Source organism: Paralichthys olivaceus, chromosome 10, assembly GCF_024713975.1.
Source record: "Paralichthys olivaceus isolate ysfri-2021 chromosome 10, ASM2471397v2, whole genome shotgun sequence".
NCBI lineage: Eukaryota > Metazoa > Chordata > Actinopteri > Pleuronectiformes > Paralichthyidae > Paralichthys > Paralichthys olivaceus.
This window is the reverse complement of record NC_091102.1, coordinates 3,100,410-3,121,236: the sequence shown is the minus strand read 5'-3', so window position 1 is coordinate 3,121,236 and position 20,827 is coordinate 3,100,410. Positions and strand designations below refer to the sequence as shown.

General features: G+C 43.6%; 1 protein-coding gene across 10 annotated transcripts; it reads right to left on the bottom strand.

Annotated features, from left to right (window-relative positions):
• Positions 1–320: 320 nt before the first annotated feature.
• LOC109643412 (von Willebrand factor A domain-containing protein 8-like) lies at positions 321–20,401 on the bottom strand. Of its 10 annotated transcripts, XM_069532586.1 has the most exons (17): positions 20,281–20,401; positions 20,042–20,098; positions 19,781–19,911; positions 17,352–17,664; positions 14,935–15,100; positions 14,210–14,259; positions 13,984–14,095; positions 13,451–13,673; positions 13,290–13,367; positions 10,898–11,058; positions 9,253–9,375; positions 8,497–8,619; positions 7,088–7,159; positions 5,212–5,329; positions 4,610–4,735; positions 2,161–2,308; positions 615–754 (listed from the first exon to the last, which is right to left on the bottom strand). In XM_069532586.1, exons 8-13 carry the CDS (start codon positions 13,469–13,471, stop codon positions 7,153–7,155), a joined length of 513 nt encoding a protein of 170 aa, XP_069388687.1. In that variant the 5' UTR covers positions 13,472–13,673; positions 13,984–14,095; positions 14,210–14,259; positions 14,935–15,100; positions 17,352–17,664; positions 19,781–19,911; positions 20,042–20,098; positions 20,281–20,401; the 3' UTR covers positions 615–754; positions 2,161–2,308; positions 4,610–4,735; positions 5,212–5,329; positions 7,088–7,152. The 10 variants fall into 10 exon arrangements, 9 of the variants coding, with proteins under 9 accessions (XP_069388691.1, XP_069388687.1, XP_069388688.1 ...); XR_011244278.1 differs by lacking the exons at positions 615–754; positions 2,161–2,308; positions 4,610–4,735; positions 5,212–5,329; positions 7,088–7,159 and adding an exon at positions 19,598–19,696 and having other exon boundaries at positions 8,046–8,612; positions 20,198–20,318; XM_069532587.1 differs by lacking the exons at positions 615–754; positions 2,161–2,308; positions 4,610–4,735; positions 5,212–5,329; positions 7,088–7,159 and adding an exon at positions 19,598–19,696 and having other exon boundaries at positions 8,046–8,612.
• Between the last annotated feature and the right edge of the window lie 426 nt (positions 20,402–20,827).

Sequence of the window (20,827 nt, the reverse complement as noted above, 5' to 3'; positions counted from 1 at the left end):
TCTTCCTCTTGAAAGAACTTTCATGTTTAATGTCTGAGTGTATGAACTTTCTTTGTCAGGCAAGTAAACAATAAAGATTTCTATTCTATGTTGTGCAGAAAAGACAAAGTGATCTGAAAATACACGTTTATTCACAATGAAAACTCCGTAAGATGCTTTTATCACAGTCAACATCCTGTTCAGTGACTCCAAACCAGAACTCTCCCAAGAGGGTTGAGTAAAAACGTCACCGAGTCTAATGTGATCAAATCAGTGTGATCGTTAAGTAATACAATGTTGTCTTTGTGTGTGTGTGTCTTTGTGTGTGTGTGTGTGTGTACCATCTTTGGTGGTGACGTCACAGATGATATTGACCTCATTCATGGGAATCTGCCAGTGGGCTTTCTCCTCCCTGAAACTCAAAGCCCTGCTCTCCCGTCTGCTGCAGGGGTAACTCTGAACACGCAGGAACACGGGGCCCTGGATACACGTGAACATGCAACATGAAGCACACGCATGTAAACACGTGCATACACACCAATTACAATCAAGTAATATCAATCAATCAATCACCCCCCCACATGACAATACAACTCTTCACAGGATCTCAGCACGTGGGGAAACTCACTGTTTAATAATGATGTCTGTTTCAGATTGTGTTTCCCTGGATGTCTATGTGCTGCGTCTCAGTGGGACAGTTCGAGGCGAGCGTTGCCATCTCGGTTCATCGACCAGCATCCCGTCATTTTCACCTCCGGCTGGGGCGACCTACAGACTGAAGGTCACATGGTGACAAACGCTTGGTGGGAACTAAGGAAGCGACACACTGTTGTATATTGTTGATAGAGTTTTCTTGTGCCTCAAAATGATTTCAGGTGGAAGCTTCGCTCTGCGTTAAAAAAAGATTTCTTGGAAAAAAAAGGTTTTAATTTGATTCAAAAAGGGTCAAACTGCCAGATGTTAACTAGTCTTCCCAAAAATCATAGCTGGACCGTGGCCACAGTCTTATTGGCTGCAGGTGGATTGAACAATGCAATACGACCACAAAACAAGGAAATTCCAAGAGGATAAAACGGTTGGACGAGGGACGGTCCTCCAACCGTAAATATTTCTCTGAATGGAAAAGCAACGAGACACATAAGAGAAACTGTTTCTGCTTTTCCATGCCCAAAATTGGAAGTCAAAGAGGCAAAATATTTAGTTTTTATGTAAACAAGATGTTGTGGGCAAAACAACTAGTCCAATATAAACTGTTCAAGATGGGATTGAAATCACTGATCCAAACAGACGCAAAACCCACTGAGGCTGGATGATGTCAGGACAGACATAATGGATCAGATCGTCTGCAGAATGAAGGAAAGTACTTGTTTCTGCTCTGCTGTTCTCAAGAGTTCACTTGAGCTGAGAATTAATGAACGTGATGAGTTCAAATAAAACCACAGGAGACAGAAGAAACAAATATTTTCCTTTATTTAACAGCTGCACATGATGGATCTTCCATCAGAGGAGACCGTTCTACCCAGGAACACTGACCCCTCAGCAGCTGCTTTATACCGACAGGCTTCTGGAGAAGGTTCGATAACAGTGACATCAATAGCTTTTCTTTTTTTTTTTTTATGTAGTAAAATAAGAATAACAACATAAACTGGAAAAAAAAACTGTTGAAATTCAGTAAAAAAATGTCGCCTGCTTTGTGATTTTGTGTTAAATCGAGTGTTTGTCATAAAACATAATCGCATAAACAGCTTCCGATATTTTTAAAACATAGTTACAGTGCTTTAATATAATTAATTTGAAGCCTCTGATAGATTTCTAATGTTTCCATGACAACGGGTCTACAAAGTAAAAATGAGGATTCTCTTTAGCATTCGATGTTTCAGAGCGTACGCCAGAATCAGTCACTGTCGATTGTACCCGTCCTCTCTGGAGGAGCAATTAGGTGACCTCCGCAAGCAGCGAGATGGAGTGACAACAAAATCTCATCACTCCATCACCGAATAAAAAGCTCAAGAGTTAATTTCTGGTGCATGCAGTGATTATCTGATGTGAAAATAAACTGAATGGACTTTGACCTCTGCTGGACTGTCAGTGTGTGTATGTTAGTCGAGTGCTGGATGTGCCTTCAGGATGTGTGTGTGTGTGTGTGTGTGTGTGTCATCCTAGCTTCTCCTGATGTCTTACTCCTTTTGACGGAGGTGGGCTTGGCTCCGATGGGAATCCCGTGCTTGTGCAGCGCTTCGATCAGAGCCTCTCGGGTGTCTTTGTTGTACGAGTCACAAGTCGAAGACGTTTCGCACCACGTTGGCCGAACCCCCGCGCCAGGGGATTTCTGCAGGGAGGGGGAGAAGTAGGAGAAGGGGGGGAGGAGGCAAACGGTAAAGAAGATGAAGTAAGGGAAGATGGAAGGGGTCAGGAAGAAGAGAAAAGACAACACAAGAGCAGGGAGGGAAGAATAGACAAAAGGAGTCAGAAGATGTTAATATGATTTACAGTTCCTGAACAGAGGTTGATGCCGGGGCACAGCTGGGAATAAGAAACGCTACCTGCAGGATAAATCATGTCTACACTCTGAACGCACCACTGACAGATGAGTGCAGAGGAGTCGTCCCTCTCTTTCTAAGGCTTTTACAGGATTTATTATTGCGTCTGTGATATAATCGGAGACGTACACGTTGTATTGCCTCAATAAATTTTCCGTATCGTACAGTAACTATGGTGATATGCTGGTAAATGGGCAATAAAGACAGAGGAACAGAGAGGAGGAGACACTGTTGCGACGGAGCAGAGACAGACGCTGCGCTCTAAAGATTCGAGATATAAGCTGGTAAATAATAACATTTGTCTGTGCAGCAGTGATCTGTGTCAAAACACACACTCCACCAATCATGAGAGAGTCTCAGCCCGTTTTTATATCATCGCACAAGTGATTAAAAAAACCAAACTTATCACAAACATGAACCAGAGCTCCCCATCTCCTCCATCTTCATTCACGGTCCTCGGGTTAATCCGACCGGTCTGGTGGAGGTTGAATAGATCTGAATTGATAACAGCTCTCGATATCTGACGCTTATCAATACTCGCGGCTGGTGGAACATTTCACACAACAACACAATCTCCATATCCAGCCCCTGGTGGCGACTAACAGAAAGAAATGTAAGCATTAATTTCTACAGCCTGGTGAGTGATCGTCCTGTAGTGGCTGTAATTGACTGTTTCTATACATATTAAACTGACACAATGGTCGAGATGATTAAACAACCCTGGATCTCGGGCCGTTATTCGGACATTAAAAGCACGTTCGGTGCAACAGTCTCATCCCAGCTGGTTACGGCTGAAACATAGATCATATGTGGCGTATTGATCTGTGTTTCTATTCACCACAAAGGTGCTATTATGTCCAGATGTGAATAGTAATTAAGGCCAACACTGGCTCGCGCCTCGAAAGAAGCAATTTAGCCTTCAACTAAATGATCCTGTGTCTGTCCTGCTCCTCCACATGTCAATAGTGGTGGTGATTAATGTCAGAAGTGGGCGGCCAGTGGGGAAATCAAACATAAGGTCTCGTCCCTGTGCACTGAATTATTGATCTACAATAGCGAAAGCTCCAATCCTAATTTCGCTCTTCTTCAAGCGCCGTTATTCTGGTCCCTCACCGTTACTCCTGAAGCTCTGAGGAGGGAGGAGGCGGGGAATCGTGACCAACACTCGCTCTTTAAATATAATCGAAATCAGAGTGTGACTGGATTCACACAAACAAGCTGAAAATAACTGTTGTGCCCTTTTCCAAAGAGATGGTGCTGGCTGATGATGATGAAGATGATGATGATGATAAAGCGAGCAAAGGTGAAGATGGGTGAATAGCATGTAGCAAAGATCAATGCAGTAACCATGGCTACACAATGCTCCACTGATCAATCAGACAGAAAAGTGTCACTCTACCACCGGAGCACAAGAATCACATACAGCACGAAACACTGCCACGATCCCACACTTTGAATTAAACTCGACCATAATTGCTCTGGAAGCTGGAAGTGGTGATGCTTAGTGATGTGAATCTGTGGGTACCGAACACCAACTCCTCCACCCTCCGTTTATTCTTCCTGCCTAATGTGCCTGAATCTCCAAGGCTCTACGTTTAATTTAATTTTCCTTTCATAGAAAAGTGAGAGGTGCCCCCCTGACTATCCAATGACAGTCCAGCATTTACCCCTGCCCCACACTGTCAGCCGCGTGTTGAGGTGAAAAACTTCTCTCTCAAATAACCTTTTTTTCCCTCTTTGTTATCTGACAGTCAACGATAATAACGTCTCAACCCTTCTTCTTCAGAACAGCTGAATTATGTTGTATGTTGTTTTGACATAAGAGATTGAAAACCTGAAATCTGCAGATGATTCCTGTGTTACAGAACATGTTAAAGTGTGTGTGTGTGTGTTTGTCAGGCCGACGCACATCTGTGTGGTGAGGACACTCTATTGCATTATTAAAACATCTATGAGTGCAGCATTAAGGTCACATACTCTTTATGAATTATTGATTTCAGAGATCATCTGAGACTAAACCTGAGAAGATAGAAAAGCTGCTGAAGCATATGCATCCTACTGTATCTGGACGCTTTAGAGTTCCATCTTACCTGGAGGCGTTGGACGATGTTGACAACCTCTCGTGTGGACCAGGGGTAAGTGATGGTGCCCTGGTCGACCGTGGACCTCAGCTCTCCTATCGCGGCCACCGGTTTCTGCAGCAAGGCATCGTGGGTCTTTGGAGGAGATCGCATCACATGCAAGCAAACACAAATCACAGTGAGCACTCATCTGCTCCTGTCTGTGACTTTATATTTCATTCTTAATGTTTTGATTTGTGTCTCTCACACACACACACACACAGTGTGACTGTGCTGATAGCATCAGGAGCTCTTGAGTTTGTGTTTATGAAGTGTCGAGGTTGTGTTTGCATTCCTGTGGGAAGAAGAGCTGCTCAGGAATGGAGCAGCTGGTGCGATCACGTAGGACAACATGGAAGAGTCACAAGTTCACCGTCCAGCATGGTCCACAGTCGACTGGTACCTGTCCACCATCCTTTTTATCCTAAGCCTCCGTCATTGTCCTGCATCTGATGGGTTACTCATGTTTGTCCTCCAGGACACCCGACCCTCAACTTGTCCCGCTTCTGTCTGCTCGCTGGATCTGAAACATTTCTGTGTCAAACCCTCTATGTGTGTGTGTGTGTGTGTACCTGAGATGATTCTGCTTCTGTCAGTCAGAATCGTCTCTCCGCCCTCCACCAGGGTTTTGAGGGTGCAGGTGACTTCTGTTGGAGCTTTATCGACCTCCACCATTTTCGCTGCCTTCACCTGCAAACACCCCAAACACACAGATAGAACTGATGAGTATGATGTCATAGATATGTTATAACATCCATTCCGTCTACTTTTATTTATACAAAGATGCAGGCCAGTGAAAACGCTTTGCTGATAACACTGTACTCAATTTCAACAGGCCGGGAAATAAAGCATCGCTCCAACAACTTTGATCTCCTGGTGGTGTCCAAAATTATCCCTTCCTCTTTCTCTGAACGAGCTGCCTACCAGCCCCCCCTCTCGCCTCGATACCTCACAGCGTGACCCAGGAGCTGTCCCAGTTTCCTTCCTGGCCGACTGCTTCTCTTTTCTGAGCCACATCTCTGTAGGCTTTCAGTCGCAGGCTCCCAAAAGCCACATGCACAGATCTTCCTGCCTCTGCCCTGCTCTAATATTAGCTGCAGCTATAGTAACTAACCAGGCCACATCTGCGCTCGGCTCCACTTCGACTTTCACAGGACTTTGACAAACTCAACACGCACATGTGCAGACGGAGGGGAGCAACGGGTCGTTTCTACGTGTGGATGCGGTGTCGGTGGTTTCACTACAACAATGAGATTGAGATTTTAAACTGAAGTTGTTCTCGTTTTAACAAGTGGTGACTTTTATAGGTTTTCTGTTTGCTGCCTATTTTCCATCAGTCATTGACAAGCAAAACACTGCCTTCTTATTAGTGCCAGGATCAATACGAGGCCCGGCGCTGCCTCTGATTGATCCCAGATACATTCAATAGTAAGACTGAATTCACAGCGCGCAGGTCAGGTGTCATCATGTGAGTATTTATTGAATCAGTGAACTTAATGACGACTTCTTCGAACTCTTCTTCACGTGCATGTGAAGTCCTTGTTCTGGTGATGGCCTAATTTACTGACGACCAAAAATAGGTTCTGGTTCTCTCGGATGGGACGGCCAGGGCCGACGGGGGGGTAAGAGAAAACGCTGGCAGCTCACTTCTCCCTTAAATAGAACAGCTTTGTTCTTTAATGATAGAAAAATACAAGTATTTAAAAGAGACATGTGTTATTGTTGTTTTTAGACGACCAGTTATCGGTTTGTTGTGCCCGCTCCCTGTGGAAGGATTGAAAAACAAAACATTTAACGCCTATACAAAGTTACAGAAAGGATTCTGTGTGTAGCAGCTGTGTTTAAGTAACTGTGAAGAGAAATAGAGATGTCTTCCCTCTGTGGAGGGACAGTGCTGACTGGGAGAGTGTCTCTGGGTGTGGACGGTTCCATGTTCTGACAGGGGCTCCTCTCTGGGACTCCCACTGAGCCTCCTTCTCCTGGACGGCTCGGCCACTTTGTCAGATGACCAGTAAGCCGCTCTGACAGCTCCTAATGTCACAGCATCACCCATGCCTGATCATGTGCTCGGCATTGCGGATACGCGTCTCCCACTCAGGTCTCTCTCACACAAACACGAACACAGAGGCACATATACAACCACCTCTGGGCTGCGAGGACGCCATGTCCACTTTCACTCCCCTCTTCCTCCTCTTCCTCCTCTTCTCATCTGTCGATTCTGGAGCAGACTGAGGGCACAGAGTGTCCCAGAGGGAGAGATACATGCTCATTTATGCCCCCAGCGAGCAGGGAGGGTCAGAGGGTGACATCAGGGCGCAGGGGGCCTGTTTCATAACTTGCTCCCCCTACACTCACACGGTGCAGACATGTGTGGCCTACTTCACTTCACTTTAAGACAGTGAACACAACTGGTTCCCTGCGGATTTGATACGATTACATGTCACTCACCTGGTTGCACAACAAGAGGAGGAGCTCTCCCAACAGAAAGTCTTTCAACATGTCCTCCATCACCTTCATGTGCTGCAGAAACATTCAAACAAACAAACAAACCCTTGGTTAAAACACGACACTGACTGAACCCAGACGGACATTTTCTCATGATGTTCTGTGTCTGCATGTGAAGATGCTGCAGACAGAAAGCAGGTCAGGCAAAAAGTAGGGCATCCTCCCTGTTCTCATCCCATCTCACCCTCTTCCACTCTTATTTCAGCCTCCCACACAAGCAGAATAGAGAGGCAAAATTAGGACGGGGAGAGAGAGAGAGAGAATGGGGAAGAAATAAATCTGGGTCATATCACGTCATCACTGTCGCCAGAAGATGTCAGAGTGTCGTTTCCTGAGCTGGTTCTTCTTTGGGCCACGCTGAGGTTCCATCACAGCGAGCCACAGTGGACAATAAGATCTGAGGCCCGGTTCAGACCTGGTTTTAATGTGTGTTGGTTTCCATTTCACACTTACGTTACGCACACACGTATACAAGATGTAAAGTACTTTTGCAAGATCTTTCCTATTTTTGCATAACGAGTACAACTACAAGTTAACCACCATCAAATGTGTTCCTGCTGGACATGAATTTAAGTCACACTGCTTTCTTATCCAATCAAACCCGGGTCAGTTGGTGGTTGGGGCAGATTTTACTGCCACGCCAGGACTGAGATCTGAGGCTCCAGAGTATCTGAGGCAGCAACAACTAGAGCGTGACCTTGGGAAATACAGTTAATACCCGAACTAAAAGCAAAATCCTTCATAATGAAATAAAGTCAAACACTGCAAAGAGGACAGAGTGATATTAATAATAACACAAAAAAAAGAAGATTGTAGCTGAAGGGGATCGGACTGGGCCTTTCATTGGTGTGTGTGATCTTACTTGATGTGAATGTTGTGTAGTGATGAACACACACACTGGTCATTGGATTATTCTTTATTGTTTGTAATCCAGCGTTTTGCCCTCATGTGTGGGTCATGTCCTGGAAATGTTCTTTTACAGTTACAGACTCAAAAGACACAGCTGAGTTAAATGTTTTCTTGCAGCTACAGATTTGGTTTAGACTCACATGCATCTGATCATGTCCAGAATATTTATGTAAGTGGATGTGTAATAACCTGGGGATTGTCATAAGTAAAAGTACACGTTCAATTTCTTGCTGGGGTTGTAGATGGGAGCGGACACATCGCCGATAGTTAACACACCATCCTGACACACACACACACACGTCACACACAATCACAAAGCATTAAAAGGACACTTTTATACTACTTTCACAATAAAATCAAAAACCACATTAATAGTAAAGTGTGGGTGTGTGTGGGTGTGTGTGTGTGTGTGTGTGTGTGTTTGTGTGTGTGTGTGTGGAGACCTGGAGAGACAAGCCTTAGTGACTGAGTGAGCGATGCTCTCCTCAGGGTACTGAGAGAGACGACGACAGATCCTCAACAGCTGTCTGGTGGAGAGAGAAGAGGCCAGAGACCGCGCCTGGTGACTGACACACACACACACACACACACACACACACACACACACACACACCATACACAAATAAATTACTTAGATCACACATTCACACACATAAACAAACTGGTCGGGCGACTGGTGAGGAAAATAAAAACTGAGGACGTTACTAAGACGAACAGAAGTGGACTTAGGCAAATATATTGATCTACTATAAATCCTGTTGCAACGCTCATGCCAGAGGTTTAGCAGCGAGAAAAAGCCTCTCGATATGCCTGATTCATTCATCACCATCTCAGTATTATTACTTGAGAACTTCACAAAAACTTAGAAAAACGCTCACAATGATCTGCCCCCTTAATCTGACTAAGCCACACCAAATGTTTATGGTTTGTTCCTTGGCCTTTATCGGATGAAAAGTCCGGATATAGTGAATTTAAATGTGGTTTCATAAGGGGACTGTTGAGCCTTGGCAGACGGACGTATGCACGCTTTCTAATTCGATTAGTTTCGGGAAACTTTATTACAGCAACGTCAGTTCAAAGTAATCGCGCTGGATTCTATCATTTGTTTAACACTTACTGGTCCAAAAAGTAGCAATCAGTGTGTGTGTGTTTGTGTGTGTGTGTGTGTGTGTGTGTGTGTGTGTGTGTGTGTGTTTTACCAGTCCCTGTATGTGAACCATCTCCAACCACTGCTGACCTGCGCTGCTGCTTCTTGTGGCCCCATGACAGGGGGCTCCACCAGGGCCAGCACCCTGAACAACGTGTGGACAGGGAAGATTGACCTGAGAAGACAAACACACACAGACACAGACACACACACACACACACACACACACACACACACACACACACACACACACACACACACACACACACACACAGACACACACTTCTACATTAGCAGTGGAGGAACATCTGTTCCGCTGTGTTCAAGTAGATGTGGAGTGCAGGTGCACATGGTGTTTGTCACGGATGTGTGATACGTGAGTGTGTGTGTGTGTGTGTCTGTGTGTGTGTGTGTGTGTGTCCAATCCAATCAATGTCGGGGACAGGAGCATGACTTTTGACAGCTGTCTGAGTGATTCTTTGATTCGAGAGGACAGCATAGTCCGTTTCAATCACCCCACACAGACGCCCACGCTGCAACAGGACAGGACTTCCTCTAATGTGGGAGAAAACAGGCGCTGACCACCATCAGTAAGGTTTCATACATGAAGCTATCAGAGGACGTTATCATAAGGGCTGAACCATAAACTGGTTTTCACTAGTTAGAATTGTGTTTGTCTCTCTTGTTCACTCTGTTCCGTCCCATCATGTAACCAGCAGCATAAATTTAATTTAAACATCAAAGTTAAACGAGGTTTCCAACTCTAATTCAAATCTGATTGGTAAACAGAAACAATTCCACTGCCAGTGTGACGTCAGGCCGCTCCACCATGTGTTTTCTATTTGTTGCTATGGGAAACATTAACTATCAGCAAAACATGGACACCATCCATAATGTTTGAATCCACTGGCGAAGGCTGCATTGGTCTGTATATGTCTTTGCAGAAATGTTTTGGAACTGCAGAAGTAAAAAAAAAAAGAAAAAGAGAGAGCTGCAGTTCTGTGGATGGAAACACCACGATGATGAGAGAGGTCAGAGGTCAGACTGGCTGCAGCTGAAAGAACAGAAACTCAGATAACCAGACTGCAGCAGAGAAGCATGAGGAAGATGTGGGAGCATTAGTGAGCAGTTGACCAATCTGCAGTGAAGTGATGCAGTTACAACAACATGCAGCAGAAGAACTGAGACTGTTTTAGAGAACTAACCACTATTAGTGTGGTGTTCCTGATAAAGTGCCTGGTTAAAAATACTGAAACCTGTAATGCAGAAATAAATCTCAGTGGACACACACACACACACATTTTGTCTCAGCCACAGGAGCAGAGGAAGAGGAAGTGGGTTCACTTCAGCCCAGACGCTCCACCACAAACATCCTTCCTGCCAGCTTAGGTGGGTTTTTATACACAAAACCAATGTGCATGTACAAACACAAAAAACACACAAACACACAAATACACACGCAGACTCTACCTACTCGTCATATATTTTACTCTCAAACACGCTCCACACCTATAAGCAGTTTATCCACTGGGGACACGGAGCCCGAAGAGGCCAGCATCACAAATCTGAATATACTTTAGACTCTCCTCCTCTCCATGCACGTCTTGCTGTGAGCTGAATGGGGTTATCTTAAAGCCAAGTCACGTTTCCAGTGTTTGATGCACAAATTAAATAATACAATATACAGACTGAAGTACCTGGACACCACAGCCAGGGTTCCCAGGTTAACCTTGTGAATTAAGTCGAGAAGCAGCAGCTTGCCCTCGATAGCAGCTGTGACCAGCGGAGGCGGCCTCCACGCTGTGTCCCTGTTAGGGAGGGTGTACCTCTGCTGGAGAAGGTCCCGGGCTGTCACGTCCTGGAAGTGAAAGAGGAGCAAGCAGAGAAGAGATGAGAGTAGGGGTCAGTGCAAGTGAACACGAAGCAAGGACGGAAAGAAATCAAGGGACAAAGTTGCGGGGGGTGAAGGGAGTGAGATCAGGAGTGGTTCTGTGCAGCAGTGTGTTTAATATCACACGGTGAAACCGGATAAAACGAGTTGAGAGTCTCATGTCATCACACACTAGATTTCCAGTTTTTCTGTTCTTACTGGATCCCCACATGATCTGGCCCTGCTGCTAGACTCGACATCTCGGCGCTACAGATAACAGTTAATGGCACATTTCTGTTAGCGGGTGAAACGTCTGCGCAGCAAGACTGTCATATTCGCTATCACGCCAGCGTGTCATGGCAGAGACGGAGGGTGGAGGCGGGAGGAAATGCGGCGTTACACAATTTGTTCCAGGCAGTGACTAAACTGTGAGCTGCTCCTCAGCAAGAGGACATTTTATATCATATCAGAAACCAGATCTGTGTTTCACATTTTGCACAATCGAGAGGCGACGATGATGAAGATGAGGATGGAATCTTGTGTTCATGAGTTGAGCTCTGTATTTAACCTGTGATCACTGCAGCTTCTCTTCTATCACCCAAACCCAGCAGGTCACTGCAGAGTTAAATTCTCTTATTTAATATTTATTAATATTTATAAATACTTAATCTCTTTTAATGTGGTAATATTTCTCCCCTGATTGTTTAACAAACCAGAAATGGAGGCGGTGTCGATCCTCATATACGGACTCAGTTGTTTTGGAGGTTTTTTGCCTCTTGCTGTAAAAGCCACGCTCTCTTCCATGGCCTCCTGTGGCCAGTTATGTAACAGCTGCTATTTTTTTACCTCCTTAATGTGATTATCACATCGGTGGAATGATACTTAGTACATTTACTCGCCTGCATTCTTTATCCTAATCCACTCACAGCATAGTTCAGGATACTTTTTATTTGTGAGGTTTGTAGGTTAGCCACTCTGAAATAAATACAACTTTTACAGAGTATTATGATTCAATATTTATTTTCCTCTCTTGCTCCAATTGCCACTTCCTTTTCCAAAAATTGGTAACGTCAGCGCCGACAAGATGACTGGCCTGGCGAAGGATTCCACAATTCCCGCAGCACAAGTGACCCCTGACCTCAGCTGGCTAAAAAAAGCTGCAGCATGATGCATTAATACATAAAGCCGCAGCACAGTCACTTCCTGCAGGGTCGTCACCCGGCTGACTACATTCCACAGAAGCAGTCTGACACACGCACACATGCACATTGGCAGTGTGTTTGTTTATGGAATGTTTCCATACACAGAAGTGAATACATATATATAAATGCCTCCATTTTCTTGGATTGTGTTTCTCATTCTTCCTCTGGATTCATCCCTGATGTCTGTGATGTGCACAATTCTATCTTTGGTTGGTTTGTCGTCTTTGGCAGAAAGACGTCATCTGCATCAGGGCTGGACTGGGACAACAAATCGGCCCTTGCATTTTGGCCTAGAGCGGCCCCGTCCATCTGACGTGAGGTTAAAAACACTTTATGTTGCATCTACAATTAGCACAAGTGATTTCAATCAATGTAATTTCTCTGCGTAGAACAGTCTGATATCTTTACAGTGACGATGAGGGGATTTAACCATCTGATCAACTGAAGAGTTTTGTGAATGAAGCTACAGTAACAAGTGTGACAAGAGAAACTCCTGCTGAAACATAATCGGATTTTCTTCTCATGAAATGTTTTCTATTATCAGAAGGTCTCCTTTCAAAAAATACCCCTGTCCGACTGTTTGCAATTTCCGTGCCCCTCCTCTCCCCCAATTGGTTGAAACGTACTTTGTGACATCACAGGACACTGCGTATGACAAAACAGACATGTATCCCACAAACACAGTTATTACCCGAGTGACACAGCGTCTACGTTTACTTTCCAGATGGATGCATGTAACTAACTAATGTTGTTGAATGAACATTGTCATAGAAAGTAATTGAAAAGGATTATCGCTTGTTTATCATAAAATGGTCAGATGATAGATGGAGACATGAGTGTCTCATTAATTATTTGGGAACTTTCACATAAAAAGCAATGCTCTGTCTTGTGTTTACAAAGTATTACATCACAATCCTCGGTGGTATTTTCACAGTAAATAAAGTCAGATGGCTCCAGACTTGAAAAATCAAACAATTTGAATCTTTGAAAGACCAAAGATAACTGATGTTTGCTCACCTGGTAGAGAATGGCTGGTTCGATGCTGCAACCCAGTATCTCAGCAAACTCTCTGGCGAGCACCGACTTGCCACAACCCTAGAAAATACAAAAATGATTGTTATTGAAACCAGAGATCACATTGAGCATGAACTGTGGACTGTGCATTATGTGTCAGGTACCATGGCTCCTATCAGACACATCAGACTGCATCATCTCGGAGAGCAGCTGGGAGGGGCTCGGTGTGGTGATGAAGTTGGGGCCGCTGTTTGTTGGACGTGGCTGTCGACCGTTACCTGAAACGTGATGTCTTTGTCCTTGATGCGTAATGTGACACCTGCACAGCCCTCAGTCTCACTGAAACACTCATAATGGCACATGCCGACCATCCAAGAGCTCAAATCTCTGAGAAACAACACCACAGAATACATGCGTTTAAAAAATATATCTACTGGACTTCACATACATGACATCTCAACATACACCGAGAACGCCCTCCACAGCGGTGCGGCCATCTTTTCCCAAAATACTGATGAAGGGGTGAATTCTGGAATAACTGCTAGGAGGACTACATGGGGAAGGCGTTGTGCAAAACACAAGCATTAGACACTAATATTAATTGACCAAACGGGAGGAGCAAGAGTATTTTTTCTATTTAATAGCCCACTCTTCTTTATTGTTCCTGAGAGAGGGATTATATTGTCTGGATTCTCACCAGCACGTGGAGGGCAGGGAGCAGGTTGTCTCCACAGGGGAGTCAGGAAGGCCCAGGTCGGATGATGCCTGGGAACACAGTAGTAGTGGCGAGTGAGAGCAGCTGGGAGACCCTGACACACGGGACAGAAACAAGTGCTGCACATTAGGTCTCACACGAATACTCACACTTGTCCAAAAAGCCACTTAAAAAGCTTTTAGCTTCACTAATAGAGCTTTGAATTTACCTTTCTGCAGCAATGTTTGGTCCCACTGTATATAACAGCTTCAACTGGTCCTGAAAAGACAATAATATCCAGATGCAACAGCTGCAGGGTTAAACACTTAAAGGTTCAGTGTGTAGAATTCTGTAATCTCTAGTGTTGAAGTGTCGTGTTGCAGCTGAACACCCCTCACCTCACCCTCTCCTTCCAAACATGAAAAAGAAACTGTGGTAGACTTCAGTTGTCATAAAACTCAAAAGGTGTTTAGTTTATAAATGTAAAAAACATGGCGGCCTCCGTAGAGAGGGTCCCCTCGATGTAAATATAACGTATTTAAATAAAAAGGGCCTTTTCTGGGGTAAAGAAAACTACAATTCATACAATTTAGATGAAGCGAACTAGTGAAAACATCATGAGGATTATTCTACATTAAATTTCTACCAATAGTTCCCTTTCACCTAAATCTTACACACTGGACCTTTAAGAGATTTGAAGGAACACTTGCGCAACTGAATTGAAAAACAAGTTAGGGAAAGTTTGAAATCCCCAAAATAGATCTGGCAACAATCTGAAAATAACATTCAACAGAAAATTCTGCAGTCATTTGGTGAACCAGTATTATGTATTTTCCCAAAACTTTTGACAATCTTTGACAGAAATTAGTTCCAAGGAAGTTTATTCACAGTGTGTTATGTGGATGACTAAGAAATTTTGCTGGTGTCAAGTAATCTGTAAATTCCAGCACTGACCTTGAATGGGAGATGATTAGTTGTCTCTGGCCTGGAAGCGAGAGCGGAGAAGAGGTTCCATCAGGTTGCCCTTGTACTTGGGAACAGGAAGACCAACAGCGATGACCCGAAGGTCCTCACTCACACGGACAATCGTCCAGCTGTCCAGCTCCTCTAGTGAGTGCTCCTGCAATACATCAAGGTACAAAACTCCAATCCTTCATTATAGGTACACGACTGAGTGTCAGAAAGTATTTATAGAGGTACATTTTTTTCATCTAAACACAAGAACAGCACTGTAGAAGAAGTGAGAAAATTCACTGCTCCGGTGTGAAGATTCAGGAAGACACGTCTCCGTAAAGAACAGCCGTGATCAAGAGGAGGTAGGAGTGTGTGCGATTAGCAGATTTAAATGTGGTTTCAAAGGGGGGAAGGATTTTATCAGCTGTTATACATTATGTATTGAAATATTAAAAGTTGAGAGCAATCAGTGAACTTTTTTTTGGGGGGGGGGGTCCTGGTATATCAGGAAAGGTTTCATTTTAAGGCTTAACTCTAATCACTGCAATCAGTTCAAGCTCAGGTCAAATGTGCTTCTCTATTGTCTAACACAGCCTCTGACCCTGTGTGAATGTTGTCAAAGTTAAAACCATTTATATATCTACTCATGCTCTAATAACAAAATGAGCTTGCCATAAAGCCTTTCCTGAGGATGTCCTCAGCTTATTGTGCTCAGAATCCAAACCAAGCTTCAAAACTGTCTCAGCTGTTTTAGGAAGGACTATTTCTATTCCCGAAATTAGGGATCAAACTAACTTCAGCTTGGTTAAGCATGCGTGTGTGTGTGTGTACACATGTTCACTGTGTTTGTGTGTGTAGGCGCACATTTCTGCAGAAATCAAAAAGCACATCTGACGTCAAGAGGCAGGAAACTTTAGCTGTCTGGGTGGACCGCAGCGCGAGTGGCCATGTAATTAGGTTAACATGTAAATACGTGGCAGGTTGTGTGGGAAGCAGAGCCATAAAACTATAGTGGGGACCAGATGCTCTAAATTTAACTCTGGATCCATTTTGGGCACCAACGCTGTAATCACATAATTGTTAGAAATGTAAGTGACGCAGGGTGGCGAGAGAGAAAGGGAAGCACAGACAGGCTTTGTGTTCCGACTGTCACTAACTGTGCTGGGAGAAAAAAACCCTCCCATCACACACTAACAAGCATTAAGCAACCACTTAGCAAAGCATATTAGAGAGCAGCGGGCGGATAGAAGATATATGAAGGACTTTGTTCCATATAATTCATAATATAAACATTTTATTGTCGTAGGATAACGCATGCGTTCTGTGCACCAGTCAAAATGCAACTGCACCCGCTTGATAAAAGTTGTGTTCAGTTTGTGGGATCCGTACGATTGGTCTCTATTATTAAAACAAATTCTTCCTTCTCAACACATTTGCAGTTTTGTGTGAAGTGACATTCTTTCATTCTCCATTTCTCTCCACTCCAGTTCCTACAGTTATTTTTAAAATGCAGCTTCTGACATTTATTTTAATTTAGGTTATTAGTGAATCTGGTAATTTACTTTAAACTAGAAATACCATCTCGCAGTTGTACTTCTCCTCCACCAATTTTACAATGGCCAGAAAAAAAACTTTTATTATCAAGGTATTAAACGTCTTTGTCAGTGACTTTGATCTTTGAGCACAGGTAGATGGTTGTACCAGATCTAGAGGCATTTCCTAGAAAGGGTTCCTGAGATAAAGTGTTCATGAGACTTACAACACGAAAACAATGTGCCTCAGGCCGCCACTGGTGCCGTCGTCATAAAACCAACTCGCTGCAGAGGCAAGGTATTGGTTTACACTCAGCTGGAGTGGAGGTGGCACGTGTTTTATTACTGTAAAAAAGACTTATGAGCAGCGTGGGTTAGAGGTAAGCTGTATTACATAAGAGCCTGCTAACTGGAGAGAGGTGACTACTGGCGATGTCAGAAATACGACTGTAATGCATGCGATTACATCCATGTGACTGCATCCTTCATGCAGGGGGGGCGGTGGTGGTGCTTGGACTGAAGGGAGGGAGGGGGGGGGGGGAGAACTAAAGAGGGAGCGGAGGAACGAAAAAAGTCTGAATATAGGGCTCCAAATCAGCGCAGGGCCCTGAGGAATACTTGGATGTTCTAGTTAAAACACACCTACAAACACGCACACGCGCACACACACACACACACACACACACACACACACAACACCTCCTGTAATATGAAAATATTCTTCGAGAGGAAATCTTCCTTATTTTCACACGTTTTCAGTTCTTCACACAGAATAGGTGTCGGAGACGGTGATGCGTAATTGCACCCACGGCACAAATTTCAACTCCATCTAGTGAGCCAACGAACACACACACACACACGCACACACTCACTCACTCTGCCCACCTTTCATTCGATGACACAATGTTCCACGAGGATTTGAAGAACACCAGGAACCCGCAATTTCTTCACACCTATCAGTGCAATTGATAATGTCGTATCCATTCATGAGCTGTTGCCATGGAAACAGACGACACCTGTTTTTTTTCAGTTTGATGAGCGGGTGGGAGGTGGCTGGGCCTCGTTGACTTCGAGGGGTTGGCTGGCGTTCCTCGTTTCAGGAAACCGATGATGCGTCTCGGTAGAAGCTTGACTGTGTCGTCAGTTTATTTAGAGGCAGCTCCACAGACTTGAAGACCATGAATAATATCTTTATCTTCTAGAAAAACAAAATCTAAGGTTCAGTATTGGCCAATCAAAACATCAAGGCACAAATTCTGTAGCGTACGTGGCAGCTGATGGTGGATGTGTGTTATCGCTGCTCACTAATTACAGTGAAATAACGTTTGGTCTCAGGTGGAATAACCAGTTTTCAGGACAGAGCTCCATTATTAGATCACATCAATGGAACAGCTCTCTGCTGTAACTGTCCAATAAAGACAGGTGTAATTTATGTAGTGAGCAAACTTTCCCCTTTTCAGTTTATTTTTCCTTTTCAGTTTATTGAAAGATCATATTAAAGTGAGCGATTTCAAGTTTTCAGTTTTTATTGTGTAACGCACTGAAATAGACCTATTTATTTCTTTTAAATGATAAAACTACTCAGAGAAGTAACGGCTGATGGGCAGACACATGTTTTCAGTGGGCAGAGTAGGTGACGTATCTACATGTACATTCACATATTCATACAACATCACCTTCCACACTATCCCCACTGAAGAACTCTGCTGTAACTGAGCTCTGGTTCAATCAAACTAATTAACATGTGAGTGTTTCTGCTTCAGAAAGTCAGGTTCACGTGTTAAGTCTCAGAATAAATGTTCTGAGGATAAAAAAAGAAAAACTTCCCCGTTTCCATGGAGTTGATGTTTGAACTGTTATGCAACTGGTGTATTTTTTTTTTTTAACTCAAATGAAGCCAGGAGCTAATTAGCTGTAGATAATGACATGACTGAGCAAGTGTTAATTATCACAGCATATCATCATTTGTCACTACTCGCTCCTGGAAGCCCAGTGAAAGGTTTAAATAGTCTTATGTGGATTTATGTTTTGTTCTTTCCTCGTAATCATTTTTTCCAAACACCTGAGAAATAAATGGAAATGAATGGAGAACAGAAAGTTCTCCTCACAGAAACCAGGCTGGGTAATGAGGAGCAGTTCTCCATGGTTACTTGACTTCCAAAGTCAGCTGAGTGTGGGGGCGTAGGTTTGCATAAAGCTTGATCGATCAAAACGTGGCACGGAAGGGAACAGAATGGAACGAGAAAGCAAGTGTTCTACCGTTGTGATGTTACGTAACGTGTTACCGCAACTGAAAGAAGGAGAGAATATAAAAAGGACTATCGGTTATTTTTTACCTTTAGTGGAAGAGTCGGACATCCCAGTCGTGGGGAAATAGAATAGATTATAGAAAGATTTTCTGATTCTGCATTGGTCATATCAGTTATTCACAGTGAAACTATCATGGATCAAAATTTGGACGATGGAAATTGAAATCATTTTAGTACGAGCCTACGTAAAGCCATTGACAAATGTAAATTTAGAAACACAACCGTCTCAGTTTGAGCTGTAATGAAACTAATATTTTTATATGACTCCAATTTTTTGTAAGACAAATCCAAATCCTGGAGTGACCGATAACAGAGAGGACATCTGAGGCCGCCTAGAGAGGTCACAAGTTAACCCCAGAGAAGGATAACAACTTAAGAGCAATTTAACATCAGCCTTTGCGACTGGACTCGAGACTTTCTGAGCAGCAGCACCATGAGTCTTGGTGCTGTACTAACAACCTCACTAGGAGCACCAAGAAGACAGAAGAGCTCATCACTGAATACAGGAAGTCCATCCCCACCCCCACCCTCACCCATATCAATGGCACAGACACAGGAATACACGGAAACATCTGAAAATGTACCACTTTTACAGGAAACACAATCTGAGAGCAGGGATGAGCATCATCATCGTCCTCAGAATCTTTTCCTCCCTCTTCATGTTCATCACACATTGTATTTTTATCCTTCTGCTGGTTCTTATTGGTAAATGTATGTTTTCACATGTAAATATTATCTGTGATTGCACATGTATATATTTCTGCTGACGTCCAGTTTGCTCACGGAGTCACCTCCACAGATTTTACACTGACGGGGGTTTACCTGCTCTCTGTAGAAGAGCAGACCTCTCTCCTCTTTTAGGTCCGTCTCTGTGGTGTCTCTGGACAGAGCAACATACTCAACCTCCCGTTTGGTAAATTTCTGGTTAATGAGAAGTAAAAACTTGGCTTAACTGTTACAATAGATAACAGAGTGTGTGAGTCTGTGTCTTTCGTGTGTACTCACGAGGTATTGCATGGCTATGGATCATCTCAGGGGTCCTGGGGGACCCATGAGAAACACATCCGGTCCCTGAAGGTCTTTCTGCATGATCCATCGCAGGCGCTGAGCCACTGTCTGAGGTAGGGAGTCTGAAACTAGCAAACCAAAACCCAACAAAGTGTGAGTAAGCTTTATTTTACCTGTCACCATCGCCTTCCTTTCATTTCAGGCAGACGTATGTTTAGTTTAAACATATTTAAACGCTTAAAAGACAAATAAAATCACCTGCTGTGTCTGACAGGCACAAGTTCTGGAGGTGTTTATGAGCCTTTACTGTCTCTCCTGCGGAAAGAAGAGGTAAACAATAAATGCCTCACAGACAATATTCAGGATGATTCTCTCCACAGCCACAGTTTGAGGTTTAACAAAAAGTGTCCCCACACTGCTGACTTGAAAGTGGCTTTGGGTCTGTGATCTCAGCTTTATTGTCCATCCCGAGTCAAAAACACAAACTCTACACTCACACGCAGGAGGCACCGTCGCTCAGTCTTGGTTGAACGTGATTGTCGTGTGAGAAATGTAGTTGAAAGAGAAAACCGGAAGAAAACACAAGAGGGACAGAGCGGTCCGGCGCTTAAGTCTTCCGTAGTGGTTTGTTGACAAGAGTCTCGAGTGTTCCGACTCACTATTGAGACTTTCTGCTCTAAAATAAGTTTAAGAAATAAAATGGACACGTCACTGAGGTTAATGAGCAGAACAACATATGTGTTATAATGATATACAGCAGTAAATAGTGACACTACAACAATTTCCCATCGGATAAGGAAGATGTTGAGCTCCATAGTTTCATGTTTCTATTCTCTCTCTCTCTCTCTCTCTCTATATATATATATATATATATATATAGTATATTATATATAAGTAATAAACCACGTTAATTGGTTAATGTTATCAGATAAATTTCTGTCCGCCTCCTGCTCTTAAAACATCCATGATATAAAAACGACTCTAATCCAAAACACAAAACTATTATCATGATTACTATTATTATTATTATTATTATTATTATTA

Excerpts from the sequence above, each read along its gene's own strand:
- LOC109643412 (XM_069532586.1), bottom strand. The coding sequence starts at position 13,471 with ATGTGTCTGATAGGAGCCATG. Across the intron at positions 13,368-13,450 it reads TGTGTCTGATAGGAGCCATG|GGTTGTGGCAAGTCGGTGCT; the intron begins GTACCTGACACA and ends TGTATTTTCTAG. Across the intron at positions 8,620-9,252 it reads TGGTTCACATACAGGGACTG|TCACCAGGCGCGGTCTCTGG; the intron begins GTAAAACACACA and ends TGTGTGTGTCAG.